General features: G+C 34.7%; 1 protein-coding gene and 2 pseudogenes across 9 annotated transcripts in view; all 3 read left to right on the top strand.

The window, feature by feature from the left end:
• The window catches only part of LOC137722721 (pectin acetylesterase 5-like), a 30,179-nt pseudogene that overhangs the window by 14,231 nt on the left and 1,771 nt on the right, over positions 1–14,177 (top strand). The gene's annotated exons all lie outside the window — the stretch shown is intronic.
• On the top strand, positions 650–3,896 carry LOC137728023 (retinoblastoma-related protein-like). Of its 8 annotated transcripts, XM_088692637.1 has the most exons (5): positions 650–791; positions 1,399–1,452; positions 2,552–2,651; positions 3,224–3,320; positions 3,473–3,896. In XM_088692637.1, exons 3-5 carry the CDS (start codon positions 2,575–2,577, stop codon positions 3,563–3,565), a joined length of 267 nt encoding a protein of 88 aa, XP_088548763.1. In that variant the 5' UTR covers positions 650–791; positions 1,399–1,452; positions 2,552–2,574; the 3' UTR covers positions 3,566–3,896. The 8 variants fall into 8 exon arrangements, 2 of the variants coding, with proteins under 2 accessions (XP_088548763.1, XP_088548762.1); XR_015961674.1 differs by adding an exon at positions 2,859–2,949 and having other exon boundaries at positions 1,399–2,651; positions 3,224–3,896; XR_015961673.1 differs by having other exon boundaries at positions 2,807–3,896.
• On the top strand, positions 4,485–8,545 carry LOC137743240 (uncharacterized; annotated as a pseudogene).

Raw genomic sequence — 14,177 nt, forward strand, 5'->3', positions numbered from 1 at the left:
GTTTATATCATTGTTGTTTGAATATATGGTTAAACTTATTTCATTAATTCTTGATGCCGTGTGTTGATAATCCTGGAAAGGTAGGGGTGCGATGGTCGTTTTAGTCTGTAGGGTTTCGAACGGATTGGGTGGGTTAGGGAGACTTTCATTTCCTTTCTTTCTATGAGCTGCAGAGGGACTCGGTGAAAGCATGCCGTCAGGAGAGAGAGCAGGAGGGATAGAGATAGGGATTTGGTGAGAGGAAGGCATGCGGCTTGCAGAGAGGAGGAGGGGAGAGAGAGGGGGAGGAAGGAAGAGTGAGAGCGATAGGGATTTGGTAAGGGGAAGAAATACGACTTGCAGGTAGACAGAGTCATAGGGGTGTACGATTAGAGAGAGAGAGAGAGGAGATTGAGTCGTTGCATCACTCTCACTACCTGCACTCTTGAGCCATGAAGGCCTGAGATTGAGGACAAAGGCCATGGTTGCACAGAATGACTGAGATTTGAAGCCCATGACAGCCTCAGCTGATTGAGGTGAGGAGTCGTTTTCAAATCTTTTGTGCTTTAGGATTAGGTTTACAAACTCTATTCATATCATGCAGCTTCAAATTTGAAATTGTGATTTTGGTCAGCAAGAATTCTAGGGTTTGTGACATTTGTGAGGTTTACACATTTTAAATCTCCTTTTGTCTTCCAATTCTCTCTACTTTATTGCTATGTGATGTAACTCTTATTCTGTATATTTTACTGACCAATCGAATGTGCAAAGATAGCGATTGAAGTCTTTTGTTGCTGGGAGATCGTTTAGAGGTAAAAACCCAGCTTCCTTTTTTATTTTTTATTTTATTTTTCTTCTTTGTTTAAATCTATTAGTTCTACTTAAGGAATGAATTATGATCAGAATTTGTTTCAAGGAATGCGAGAGTGAAATTCGAGAGAGAATGTGATGAATCATATTAATGTAGAGAACCAGTGCGCCGACCAAAGACGTTAAGGCTGCTCTCATTGATAGCAATTGGGGCTTGATATAGGTTACTTTTCGATATTTAGGGTTTAGGGTTGAGCCTCAAACATGGCGGATGCGTACTGGATGACAAAGACAGAGAGAGAGTGAGAGAGAGAGATTTGGTGCGGATCTTTAATTCCGGAGTGGGAGTTTGATAAAGAATGTGACTTTAAGATGACAGTTTTTGAAATTGTGTTGTGGGCATGTGTGAAGCTGAATGATGCAACCTTTGATCTCTTCCATCTGAATAAAGCTTAATTTTTATATTAAAATGTAATAATATTCAAATGTATACTAAGTTTCTCGGTAGCCAAAACAGACCCTTTACATGATTTTGTGTAGAATTCGTTTAAAGATTTAAAATTTCTCCACTCTGTTAATGGGTTTGATTTTTCCCCATCTGTTTTGCAGTTTGAGTCTACTGAGTTCTGTGGATTCACTCAACTGCAATAATCTCTTCTGCAAGTAATCTCTACCTTCATTGTTATTCACATATGAATGTTAGGTTTTATTTGGATGTATTAATTGTCATTGGCAGTACTATAAAAAACAATCTTTCTGCATTATTCTAGGTTTAATATCTAGCTTTTTAGTTGTATATTACTTATATGGGTCTTTAACTACAATATCAAATTTCTTACCTTTTTTCATGTTTTTACTTTTAACTTACTGATATTTATTTTAGAATGTGGAATTATATCTAATATTTGTTTATTTCCTGACTGTCTTAATCCCTCACTGTCTCTAGATTTTAAATTTTGGTAAGAACCATGAAAATGACTGAAAAGCATGATGTTGTTTTCGAAATATATATTAGTATCCCCTTCTCACCCAAATGCCAAAATCAGGTGGCTTGATTTGAGGTGTTTTCAGATATTGTAATTGAATGAACAATTAGGTTACACTTTAACAAAAATGTGTAAAAAGGGTTGATAACCACATCTTTAAGAGAGAAGTACTATTTTGTCTTTGATAGTTGTCAACAGATTTGTGGCTGAGTCAATAACATGCTCTGAGTCTGGAATCTTTGCTCCTCTTTTGCATTCCCAAAATTTGTTTCATGTAGCTTGGGAAGAAAATTTTGAGCATGGGTGCAAGATCGTTTACAAGTAAGACCATTTGCTCATGCAATTTGGGATGCTCATTTTGCAATCCCACAATAGAAAAAAAGTTTAAAGTCTTAATTGAAAACGTTAATTCCCAGCCATTTATAACAGGATAGCTTTTTAAGTGTGAATAATCATATTGTTTGTTTCACATTGTTGTATAACCATTTGTGTTGAAGATTAGCACTAAACAAGTTATGTAAATCCAATCAACTCTTTACATATAGAAGGTTTTGCAAATATAACTAAGCTACCAACTAATACTTAGTAGTCAAAGTACTCCAATGTTTGGAGTCATCGGTAAAATAGGAGCAACTATATTTTGGGCATCTCTTAATATGTATATAATATCAATGTACATAGTCAAGCTATAAACTACTACTTTATACTTTATACAAACCCTAAACCCTTCTGAGTTCCCACATATTTTCATTGTTTCATTTATACATCTATTGGAGGATTGGAGAGGATTGAGAGGCAGATGAGTGAGACTTCTGATGGTTACACAGAAATAAATGGTCTCTCGCATCTTGAACCAGATTACTCTGGGTTTGGCAGGTATAAATAATTCTAGCCTTTTTTTAGAGGAACTACGCTTTCCATATCAATCAGAATATTCTGTTATTAGAAGCAATTACATTGAGTTAGGCCAACTAAAATGGCTGGACAGAAAAAATGGTCCTAATTGTTCACTCTCTAATGATGTTGGCAAGTAACGTTGATTGTTAAAAACGCTGGTGGTGCTTCTGTTTTCCACAATGTAAGCCCAAGATTATGCGATGGTGCTCAATTTGGATTTATTGCATGGCTAGAAATATGATCTTGCAGTAAGTGTTGAAGACAATTATATGCCCAGGTATTGATGATTTCGAATCCCAGTTTAAAAACAGTCAGATTTATATATATTTTGCATCATTATAATTAGTCTACTTGGGTTAGCTTAAGATTACAGAGAACAGCCTACTACAAGGGGGAATAAATCTTTCTTATGGCATGCATATCCATATATAGCAAGCAAAGTTTCACTTCGTTGGTTCTTAGGCATTAGACCGTCTTTCCTTTAGCTTATAATTAGCTGCTCATGAATTCTTGGCATCTTATTTTATTCTTCTTATTGGGGTGTTTTACAGCACCGTAGATTTTTTCGAGGAGCTTCCTCAGTTTGTTGTCAAGGCTGGTTCAATTTTAAGTAATATTTATGGTGTAGATTGGGAAAACAAACTTGAGGTATCAATTTTTCAAAGATAGTTTATGCTTGAAATTAGCCCTGTTTTTATATCTTTCAACATTCTGTTTTTTTTGGAGTTACTATGTGCTTGAAAACTTGCTGAAACAACAATGGAACAGTTTTTTTTGTTTTTTGTTAACTGCTGAAACAGGTGCCAGGCCTACAGGCCATATATTTTGCCACCTTAACTGTAAGGGCAAAATATGTGTGGACTGCATCTTGCTTCTGTTTCTTACGGAAATAGGCGTCCTGTATTTTTTTTTCTTTGAACATTAGTGCTTGAAAGCTTAGCTGCTGAAACAAAAACAGAACACTTTTAATATTTTTTGTTAATTGCTAAAACAGGCGGCTGGCCTGCAGAATATATAGTTTGCCATCTTAACTTCAGAGGCAATATATGTGTGAACTGCATGTTGCTTCTGTTTCTTATGGAAAAAGGATTTTTTGCAACCACATCTTTTGTAATCAAGAACGTTCAACTTCGTCCTGTTAATTGTACAATGCCTTTTCATATCAGCTATGTTGAATATATATAAAAACCAAGCTGCTTATCTTACCAACCCCTTTCACTGATCTATCCTCCTGTTCATTCATGATTATGTTTAATTTATTCAAGTTAAATGTGTCTTATTCATGCAATTAAGGTTGGTGCATTCAAGTCCCGCAGCAACGCGCGGGCATATTTTCTAGTATAACCTAAACTTATAATATTTAGGAATATAAGAATATAAGAATATAACCTTTCATAAGAATATAACCTAAACTTATAATATAAGAATATCCTTTCATATAAGAATATAACCTTTCATATAAGAATATAACCTAAACTTATAATATTTAGGAATATAAGAATATATTAATTAATTTTTTTTGCACTCTAATTGTTATTTGAATTTGTTGTTATTTTGATAAGTTTGATAACTTTTGGTTGTTATTTATTAGAATGGATTAGATGAGCATAATTTTGATAACTTTTTGTTGTTATTTTAATTTGTTTTGACTATAATAGGTGTTGAAAATTAAAAGATTGCAATCGTGATAGAGTTCGAGGGGTGAAAGATAGAAATTGAAAATTTTGATAGTTATGCCTACATGATAGGGATTGAAAGATTGTAGGCATCTTAGTGTCAACATAATATTTTACCTTCGTAAAGTGGTAAAATATGGATAAGAGTTGGTTGACAATACCCCGAAATTTTGAAGCGTATACAACTGGAATTAATTTGTTTTTGGATCAAGCAGTTGCAAATGGTGTTGGTCCTGATAAGTTTAGATGTCCTTGCAAAAGATGTTGTAATCGATATACTTTTGTTAGGAACACCATTGTTGAACATCTCATATTGTATGATATGGATAAAGATTATAAAAACGCTTGTTGGCGACATCATGGCGAGCAAAACATTGGAGAGCAAAATGTGGGAATTGGAGAAGAAGAAACAGGAGATGAGGTGATTGTCATGCATGATTTTCTTAATGATGTATTTGTCCAACCATTAACAGAAGAAGGTGTTGGGCCATCTACTGAACCCCCTATTGGGGAAGGGCGTCCAGAAGAGGTGTAGACTTTTTTTAAGTTGCTTGAAGAGGCAGATCAAGATTTGTGGCCAGGTTGTAAGGAGTTTAAGAAATTGGAAGCAGTTGTAAGATTGTATCAGATCAAGTGTTTAGCGGGAATGCCTGACGAGATCTTCACCACTTTATTGGAGTTAATTAAAAGAATGTTGCCTGAAGGGGATTGTTTGCCTGAATCTTGTTATAAGGCAAAAAAACTTATAAATGACTTGGGGCTGTCGTATGTGAAAATTGATGCATGTCTCAATGATTGCATGATCTATTGGAAAAAGCGGAACAAGTATCAATCTTACAGGCCCTTCTTTCGGGCCCTTCTTTTGGGAAGCAATAATGTGTGTGAATAACAATCTTACAGGCCCTTCTTTCGGGATGCTCTTCTGGTGGGTTGGCGGCTCTTATACATTGTGATGAATTTCGACATCTTTTGCCTAAGGATGCCACTGTCAAATGTCTAGGGGATGCTGGTTTTTTTCTTGATGAGTATGTTTTATGCATACCAGTTCCTTCTGCACCAACATCTTTTAGCTAATCTGCTTGGCATGAAGTTTTTCTAGGATCATATATTTTCACATGTGAACTCTTCGAGGGCCATAATTTCGTTCTTATCTTTGCTGTTTCCTTATTCTACTGTTCCTAGTTCATACATTAGGAAATAAGACCTATCACAATCGAATACCTTTGAACCATTCTCTTTTCTATCAAATTTGCAATTCTCCCTCTCAAGCTACACTAGGAATGTTGAAATTCTTGCAAGGTTTTACTAACTACTTGTTCTACGTGTATAAAGCCCTTTTTCTTAAAGCATCATCTGTGCTCTTACTAGTGATCACATAGCTACATTCTGTTTAGTACATTTCAGGAAAGATGTTCTCCACAATCCTACCGTCAGATCTCTCTTTCGTGATGTTGTCAACCTTCAGGTTATTCTCTGACATTGACGATAGCTCGAGGATAGCTCGAGGAAAAAGGTTGCAGCTAAGGTTATGTGGTATTTTCCTTTAAAACCACGATTGCAACGATTTTTTATGTCGAAGCATATGGTTGAACATATGAGATGGCATGCAACTGAATGTCCTAAGGATGAGTTTATGAGACATCCTTTAGATTTTCCCGCATAGAAGCATTTGGATAATTTATATCCGGATTTTGCGTCAGAAATTCGAAATGTCCGATTAGGGTTGGCCAGTGATGGATTTAATCCTTTTGGGAAAATGAGGAATGATCATAGCACATGGCTTGTGGTGCTTTCTGTTTATAATTTGCCACCTTGGATGTGCATGAAGCAACCAAATTTGTTATTGTCTTTGTTAATACCAGGACCGCGTAGTCCTGGTAAAGAGATTGATGTATACATGCGTCCATTGATTGACGAGCTGAATGAGTTGTGGGAGGTGGACATTCCCACTTATGATGCGTATTCCAACCAAAGTTTTACGATGAAGGCTGCCGTGTTATGGACTATAAGTGATTTTCCGGCTTATGGAATGTTGTCAGGATGGAGTACACATGGCTATAAAGCTTGTCCACATTGCATGCATGATAAAGAATCTATTTACTTGCTAGCGAGTCGCAAGATTTGTTATATGGGGCATCGACGTTTTCTTGAAGATAATCATAGGTTTCGAAGGCAAACCATCACTTTTAATGGTCATCGAGAGCATCGTAGTGCACCAAGGCAGTGGACTGGTTTACAATGTCTCGAAGAACTTTCTACATTGATATTTACTTTTGGAAAACCAAACAAAGATGCTTCAGTTGGGCAACGCAGAAGAAGAGCTTCGACCAGTACAAGTAGTAACAGTCAGCGGAAGAAGAAATCGATTTTTTATGAACTACCTTATTGGAGGCATCTGTTGATTAGACACAATCTTGATGTTATGCATATAGAGAAGAATATATGTGACAGTGTGGTGGGAACATTGCTAGATATAGAAAAGTCTAAAGATGGATTGGCGGCACGTGCAGATCTTGAATTCTTGAACATAAGACATAGTCAACACCCACGTAGAGAAGGAAATAGAACATTTCGACCTCCAGCATTGTTCACATTGAAAAGAGAAGAAAAAACTGAGTTTTGTAAAGTATTGTCTACTATTCGGGTCCCAGATGGATATTCATCAAATCTGTCGCGATGTGTGCACGTGAATGAACGAAAAATACATGGGTTGAAAAGTCATGATTGCCATGTTTTAATGCAGCAGTTACTCCCGCTTGCAATACGCCCGGTTTTGCCTAAAGCTGTTACTATGGTTTTATTAGAGTTGAGTGCAATTTTCAGACAGTTATGTAGTAAGAAGGAGTCTGAGGAAGGATTTAAGCAACTGAATTCAAGAATTGCCTTGACATTATGTCAACTTGAGAAAATATTCCCTCCTGCATTTTTTGATATAATGGTGCACCTCCCAGTTCACTTGGCAGATGAAGCAGCTCTTGCAGGGCCTGTTCAATATAGATGGATGTATCCAATTGAACGGTAATGAATAAATTTTTATAATTTTTTTACAATTGTAGTCATAACTTTAATTAATAATTATAATAATTTGTATTTCGTTTTATAATTGTAGGTATTTGCAAACACTGAAGCGCTATGTTCGTAATAAGGGTCGTCCTGAAGGTTCTATTTCTAAAGCATATTTGGTGGATGAGTGCTTGTCATTTTGTTCCATGTATCTTACAGATGTTGAGTCTCGTCGTACCCGTGGAGGCCGAAATGAAGATGGTATTGGACGTGGAGTATCTGGTGGGTTATCAATTTTTGACTCGAAAGGATGTTATATGGGTTCAGGAGAAAATGTGGAGCTCGATCTAAATGTTCTTGATTAGTGCCATAGATACATTCTAAATAATTGTGATGAAGTTAGCCAATTTAGAAGGTAAGAACGTTTAATCATACGTCTTAATGTTTTATTGGTTTTCTTAACTTTGAAAAAATAATTATCTAAATTGGACATAATTGTGTAGGCAACATGAAGAATTCTTGAAAACTAAACATCGTCGAGAAAGGTTAACTATGCGACAAATTAAGGAGCTAAGCAAGAAAGAATTTCCAGAATGGTTCAAGCAACATGTGAGTTGATATAACAATCATATTATTTATTTATTGTTTTGCATTTTAATTATAACATGTTTATAGTTATTCTGTCAATTTTTATCTTCATACTTATTACAGATGAATTCAAGATATGATGCTAATGACACATTGATATCTCAAGACTTGCATTGGCTAGCTAATTATCCTAGTAGGGTTGTGAGTAGATACAAAAGTCACATTGTTCATGGATTTAGATTTCGTATAAAATCTGTGGATGATAAGCATAAGAATCAAAATTGTGGTGTCTTTGTACCTGCACATGTTCCTGGAGCAATTGGGCAAGTGAATTGTTATGGCAGAGTTGTAGATATGTTCGAGGTCAAATATTGTGGTCCTACTGAAGCAGGAGATAGGGGTCGAGCTGTGATGTTATTTAAGTGCGAATGGGTTAATAGTGAAAGTCCACGAGGAATGAAGACTGATCAATATGGATTTACTATGGTCAATTTCAATCAATTGGGATTTAAAGAGGATCCTTTCATACTAGCATCACAAGCATTACAGGCATTTTACGTGGAGGACACGATTGAAAAAGATTGGCACGTAGTTGTTCGAACTTAGCCAAGAGATTTATTTGACGTGTTAGAGGATAGTGATGCTATTGATGATTATGCCATGCCGAACTTGGATGATCAAATTCTTGATAATGAAAATTTCCATACAAGGGTTGGCGTGGAAGAGACTCCCTTTCTTGAATCATTAGCGTTGCCTACCGGGTTCGTTAATCATGTCAATCCCGACGATGAGTTAACAGATGATGACAGGGAATAAATATATTAATTATTTTTTGTATTAATTAGACTTTGTTTCATTTTGTATGCTATGATATCGTATCATAAAATTATATTTCTGTTTTTTTTTTTTTTCTTGTTTCCTGTCGCTTTTAAGCGATGGCATATGTCATGTGTGTCAGACTTAGCGTCGGTTTTAACCGACGCAACCTTAGCCTATTCCGACGCAATGTTAACCTTACGTCGGTTTTATGCGACGCATTATTATCATATTTCGACGCAATGTTGTGAATCATATGTAATAATTGTATATAATTTAACAGTTTTAACAGTTTTAAAAACTATAATAATCCTACATATCCTATCATTCTTCTCTCCTACATATCCTATCTATCTTTGAAAATATTCTTCCTTTATAATATGTTTGCCAATTAATTATTCATAATTATAACACATGAATATTCTAACTAGCCAATTATGTGGGTGTAGGAAGAAGATTAAGGTACAGCATCACATTATTAGTTATTTCATAAACGTGATCACAAAATTTTAACTCAAACTTGAATAAATACTTAATTTACAGTCTTCTTCAATCAATTGGAGTAAAAGTGTCGCTATGGGTAAATTGTCTAATTTAAAGGTACATGTTATTACTCTCTACTTATATAATGATGCTTTGTTTTTTATTTTTTTATTTTTTTATTTTATAGTTTTGACTTCTAATTTCCTCATAAGGTTTTCTTTAATTTTCATGGATGTATTATAAATTGTTAAGCAATTCAGTACTGAGTAACTGAAACGTTAGAGAAAAAAGAGCCTAACAAAAACAAGAAGTTTTCTTGGTGTTGAAATTTAGAGGAAGCCAATGCCATCTATAAAACATTACTTCTACGAAACTAATTTCAACGATCCAACCGTCAAACATGTTTGTATATAATTCGAGATCGTATACGAAAAAAATCGCAAAAAACAAACATTCTGGGATGAAGTAACAGGACAAAAAATTTCGACGGTTATCAACAAAAAATGACGATTTAACGGTTATTTTAAGTCCGATTTTGATGATTTTTTACAGCTACACTCCTTGAACCTATATGAATACAATGAATGAATTCGATCTTCAAATTAAAATATTTATATTAGTGGATACCACAAAATCTTAAGTTATACTTAATGAAAGTGTGAATAAACTCTTAAGTCTTAGTGAATCTATCGTTTTGATGGGATATGCATTCTACGAAACTAATTTCAACGATCCAACCGTCAAACATGTTTGTATATAATTCGAGATCGTATACGAAAAAAATCGCAAAAAACAAACATTCTGGGATGAAGTAACGGGACAAAAAATTTCGACGGTTATCAACGAAAAATGACGATTTAACGGTTATTTTAAGTCCGATTTTGATGATTTTTTACAGCTACACTCCTTGAACCTATATGAATACAATGAATGAATTCGATCTTCAAATTAAAATATTTATACTAGTGGATACCACAAAATCTTAAGTTATACTTAATGAAAGTGTGAATAAACTCTTAAGTCTTAGTGAATCTATCGTTTTGATGGGATACGCATTCTACGAAACTAATTTCAACGATCCAACCGTCAAACATGTTTGTATATAATTCGAGATCGTATACGAAAAAAATCGCAAAAAACAAACATTCTGGGATGAAGTAACGGGACAAAAAATTTCGACGATTATCAACGAAAAATGACGATTTAACGGTTATTTTAAGTCTGATTTTGATGATTTTTTACAACTACACTCCTTGAACCTATATGAATACAATGAATGAATTCGATCTTCAAATTAAAATATTTATACTAGTGGATACCACAAAATCTTAAGTTATACTTAATGAAGGTGTGAATAAACTCTTAAGTCTTAGTGAATCTATCGTTTTGATGGGATACGCATTCTACGGAACTAATTTCAACGATCCAACCGTCAAACATGTTTGTATATAATTCGAGATCGTATACGAAAAAAATCGCAAAAAACAAACATTCTGGGATGAAGTAACGGGACAAAAAATTTCGACGGTTATCAACGAAAAATGACGATTTAACGGTTATTTTAAGTTCGATTTTGATGATTTTTTACAGCAACACTCCTTGAACCTATATGAATACAATGGATGATGATCAATGAAAATTGATGATTTTGTAAAAAGAATAAAATGCAAGCTTTGAGTTACATTGGCAAGGTTTAAACTTTTGAGAAATGCTCATCTAATCCATTATAGTAAATAACAACCAAATGTTATCAAAGTTATCAAAATAACAACAAATTAAATGTTATCAAAGTCATCTAATCCATTATAGTAAATAACAACCAAATGTCATCAAAGTTAAACTTTTGAGAAATGCTCATCTAATCCATAATATATACTTATATTACTAAATATTATAAGTTTATGTTATATTTAATATTGTTAATTTAACATAAATGCTTATAAATATTATTCATTCAATTTTCTCAAAACAACTCAAATTATGTTCATCTAATCCATTCTAGTAAATAACAACAAAAAATTATCAAAATAAAAACAAATTAAAATAACAATTACAGTGCAAAAAAAATTGATTCAACTTAATAAATTTATTTATTAAAATATTATATGAGATAACATAACTGATTACTTTTTAATTTTGGATTAAAATTTTTTATTTTTTTTTTGTTTCTATTTTTATCCTTGTTCTCTTTCTTTTGTAAGTTAAAACTTTTTTTTTTTTATGATGGGCGGGAATTTTCCCGGTTTTTTGCACGGGGGAATGGGTTGGAAGACTTTGTCAGTCATTATCATGTCAAATTATGCTTATATTGGCTTTAACCAATGCAAAATTATACACTTTCGAGACTATCTGCTACAATCGATTTTCTGTCAGACACACTACACAAATTTGTTCTTATTTCGACGCAAATTTTATCTTATTTCGACACAAACTTGTTGTTATTTCGACGTTATAAAAATCTGTCAGTCTAACGTCGGTTTTAACCGATGCAATGTGGCCTAATTTCGACGGTATTGACATAGTATGTCAGGCTATAATGATGTTGAGTCAGACGGTACTGTCAGGCTTTCAGTCAAAAGCTATAATGATGTTGAGTCAGACATAGTGTCGGTTTTAAGCGACACAATGGGTCCTTATTTCGACGCAATGGGTCCTTATTTCGACACTATGCCACATAATGTCGGTTTTAACCGACGCAATGGTCTTCAACTGAAAAGTATGTCAGGCTTTCTGCCTAAAGATGTCAGGTTACGTGTGTAGGCTTTCTGTCAAAAGTATGTTAGGTCGAGTCAGACCTTGTGTCGGTTTTAACCGACGCAAAGTGTTCATATTTCGACGCTATGCAATTATCCATATTTAATCTTCTTTATTTCCTATTTCTTCCGTGATTCCACTCCATTTCTGTCTCTCGTCTCTATCCCCCATTTCTGTCTCACTCTCGTCTCTATCCCCCACTTCTGTTTCTCGTCTCCATCCCCCATTTCTGTCTCACTCTCGTCTCTATCCCCCACTTCTGTCTCTCGTCTCTATCCCCCATTTCTGGCCTACTCTTTCCCCCATTTCAGCCATATTCCTTCTCCTTCCATTAAATTTTGCTATGGATAGTTCTCGTGAAGATCAACGTTGTGAAGAACGTCATTTGGAAGAGGACGAGGGTGATGCTAGTTCTTTTTTGAATTGTTATTAATCTCAGTTTTTATTTTTATTTTTTTGTGTGTGTGTTTGAACTATTATTATTGCTAAACTGAAAATATACATTTGTTTCCTGGTTTTTAATTGTGTGTTTGTATTAACAAGGTACATCTCAACGGAGGCGTGGACCCTCAATTCCTAAATGGACGAAACAACTTTATTCATTTGATTCGTCCGGAAAATGCATTAGTGATAATGCTAGTGTTTTTTCAAAACATGTAGCAGCGGAGGTTAGGGACTATAGAAATCTGCCGTTGGAGAAAGATTGGCGTAAGGTTACAGAAGAAGATAAGGAAGCTTTCTGGAATAGAATAAAGGTATAGGTGTTTTTATTTTTAGTTGAAAATAGAAGAATAAGTCAATGATTGTAATAATAATTGACTAGCGTGATTTTTTTTGTTTTTTGTTTTTATGTATGTAGGGAAATATTTTTTTTGAAGATGCAGATATAGTAAAAATGCCTTTGATCCGTCATATGACGCTTAAGATTGCAGAGCATGCGCACAAAGAGTTTAGAAATAAGTTAAAAAAAAAGTATTATACTAAAAGAGCAGAAAAGGTGCGCAGCGAGCCTCCTCCTGATGTGATTCCTGCCCAGTGGGATGATTTGTTGGCATATTGGAATAGAGACAAAACAAAGGTAAACCTTACACGATTTATTTCGTTATAACTTTAAAGTTGCCTAATATAATCTTTTTTTTTTTCTTTCGTTTTTTTTTCAGGAGGTTGCTGAAAAAAATAAGATTAATGGGGGATTGAAATCAATGAACCATACCACTGGTACAAAATCCTTTGCAAGAGTGCGGGAAGAATATGTATGGATTGTACATTTTGAAGAAATGATTAATTTTAAATAATTATATTTATTTTTAGTATGAGGTTTGCTTATGTTGTTTGTATGAAATTTTATTTTTGATAAAGCGGAAGAAGCATGGGAAAGAAGCAGATCATGTAACCTTTTTTCGTGAATGTCATACACGAAAAGATAAAACATGGATTGATGAAACATTGGAGCGTACAGGGGTAATAGATTTTTTCGTGTTAGTATTTGATTTTATTAGTATTTATTATCTTTAGCTTATTTTTCTGTTTTACGATTGAATTTTTGTTTTTAAAAATTGTAATGCAAGTCAACAATGGAGAGCAATCTGCAAACAATGATTGAGTCGGGCCAGGAGGATAGTGAAGATCTTAGGACCCAAGTTTATGTTGATACTATGGGTCCTGAGAGGCATAATAGAGTCAGAGGATACGGTCATGGTGTGACTCCTGATATGGTGTCTTATGTATCTTCTTCATCTTCTACATCAATTTCCTCCAGGAGATCATCTAAGAGTTCAATGGCGTTGCTGATGACTCAAAATAATGAGTTGAAAATGAGGGACGAAAATAATAATAAACGGATTTCGGATCTAGAGAACAAGCAAAATCAGTTGTTTGCATGGTTTTTTCAAAGATTTCAGCCACAACCACCGTATAGCCCGGGAACCCAACAATTAGGCCAGAGTCAACCTCCTCAACAGTCGGGCCAAAGTCAGCTTCCCCCTGCATATCCGTATGCTGGCCATAATCAGCAACCTCCATATCCTGTGTATCCGATGCCTGCGCAGCCCATGCCATACATGCAGCAGCAGCCCATGCTATACATGCAGCAGCCGCCCATGCCATACATGCAGCAGCCACCTTATCAAGTGCCAGTATATCGACCTAAGATGGCTGCTCCTAGTGGATCTTTTCCTGAAGTTCC

Source organism: Pyrus communis, chromosome 4, assembly GCF_041283825.1.
Source record: "Pyrus communis isolate YQ-2024b chromosome 4, ASM4128382v1, whole genome shotgun sequence".
Classification (NCBI taxonomy): Eukaryota; Viridiplantae; Streptophyta; class Magnoliopsida; order Rosales; family Rosaceae; genus Pyrus; species Pyrus communis.

Bases quoted from the DNA above. Each gene is read 5' to 3' on its own strand.
- LOC137728023 (XM_088692636.1), top strand. From the start codon at position 2,575: ATGAGTGAGACTTCTGATGGTTACACAGAAATAAATGGTCTCTCGCAT. The intron at 2,652-3,223 runs GTATAAATAATT...GGTGTTTTACAG, and splicing joins GATTACTCTGGGTTTGGCAG to CACCGTAGATTTTTTCGAGG. The intron at 3,321-3,472 runs GTATCAATTTTT...CTGCTGAAACAG, and splicing joins ATTGGGAAAACAAACTTGAG to GTGCCAGGCCTACAGGCCAT.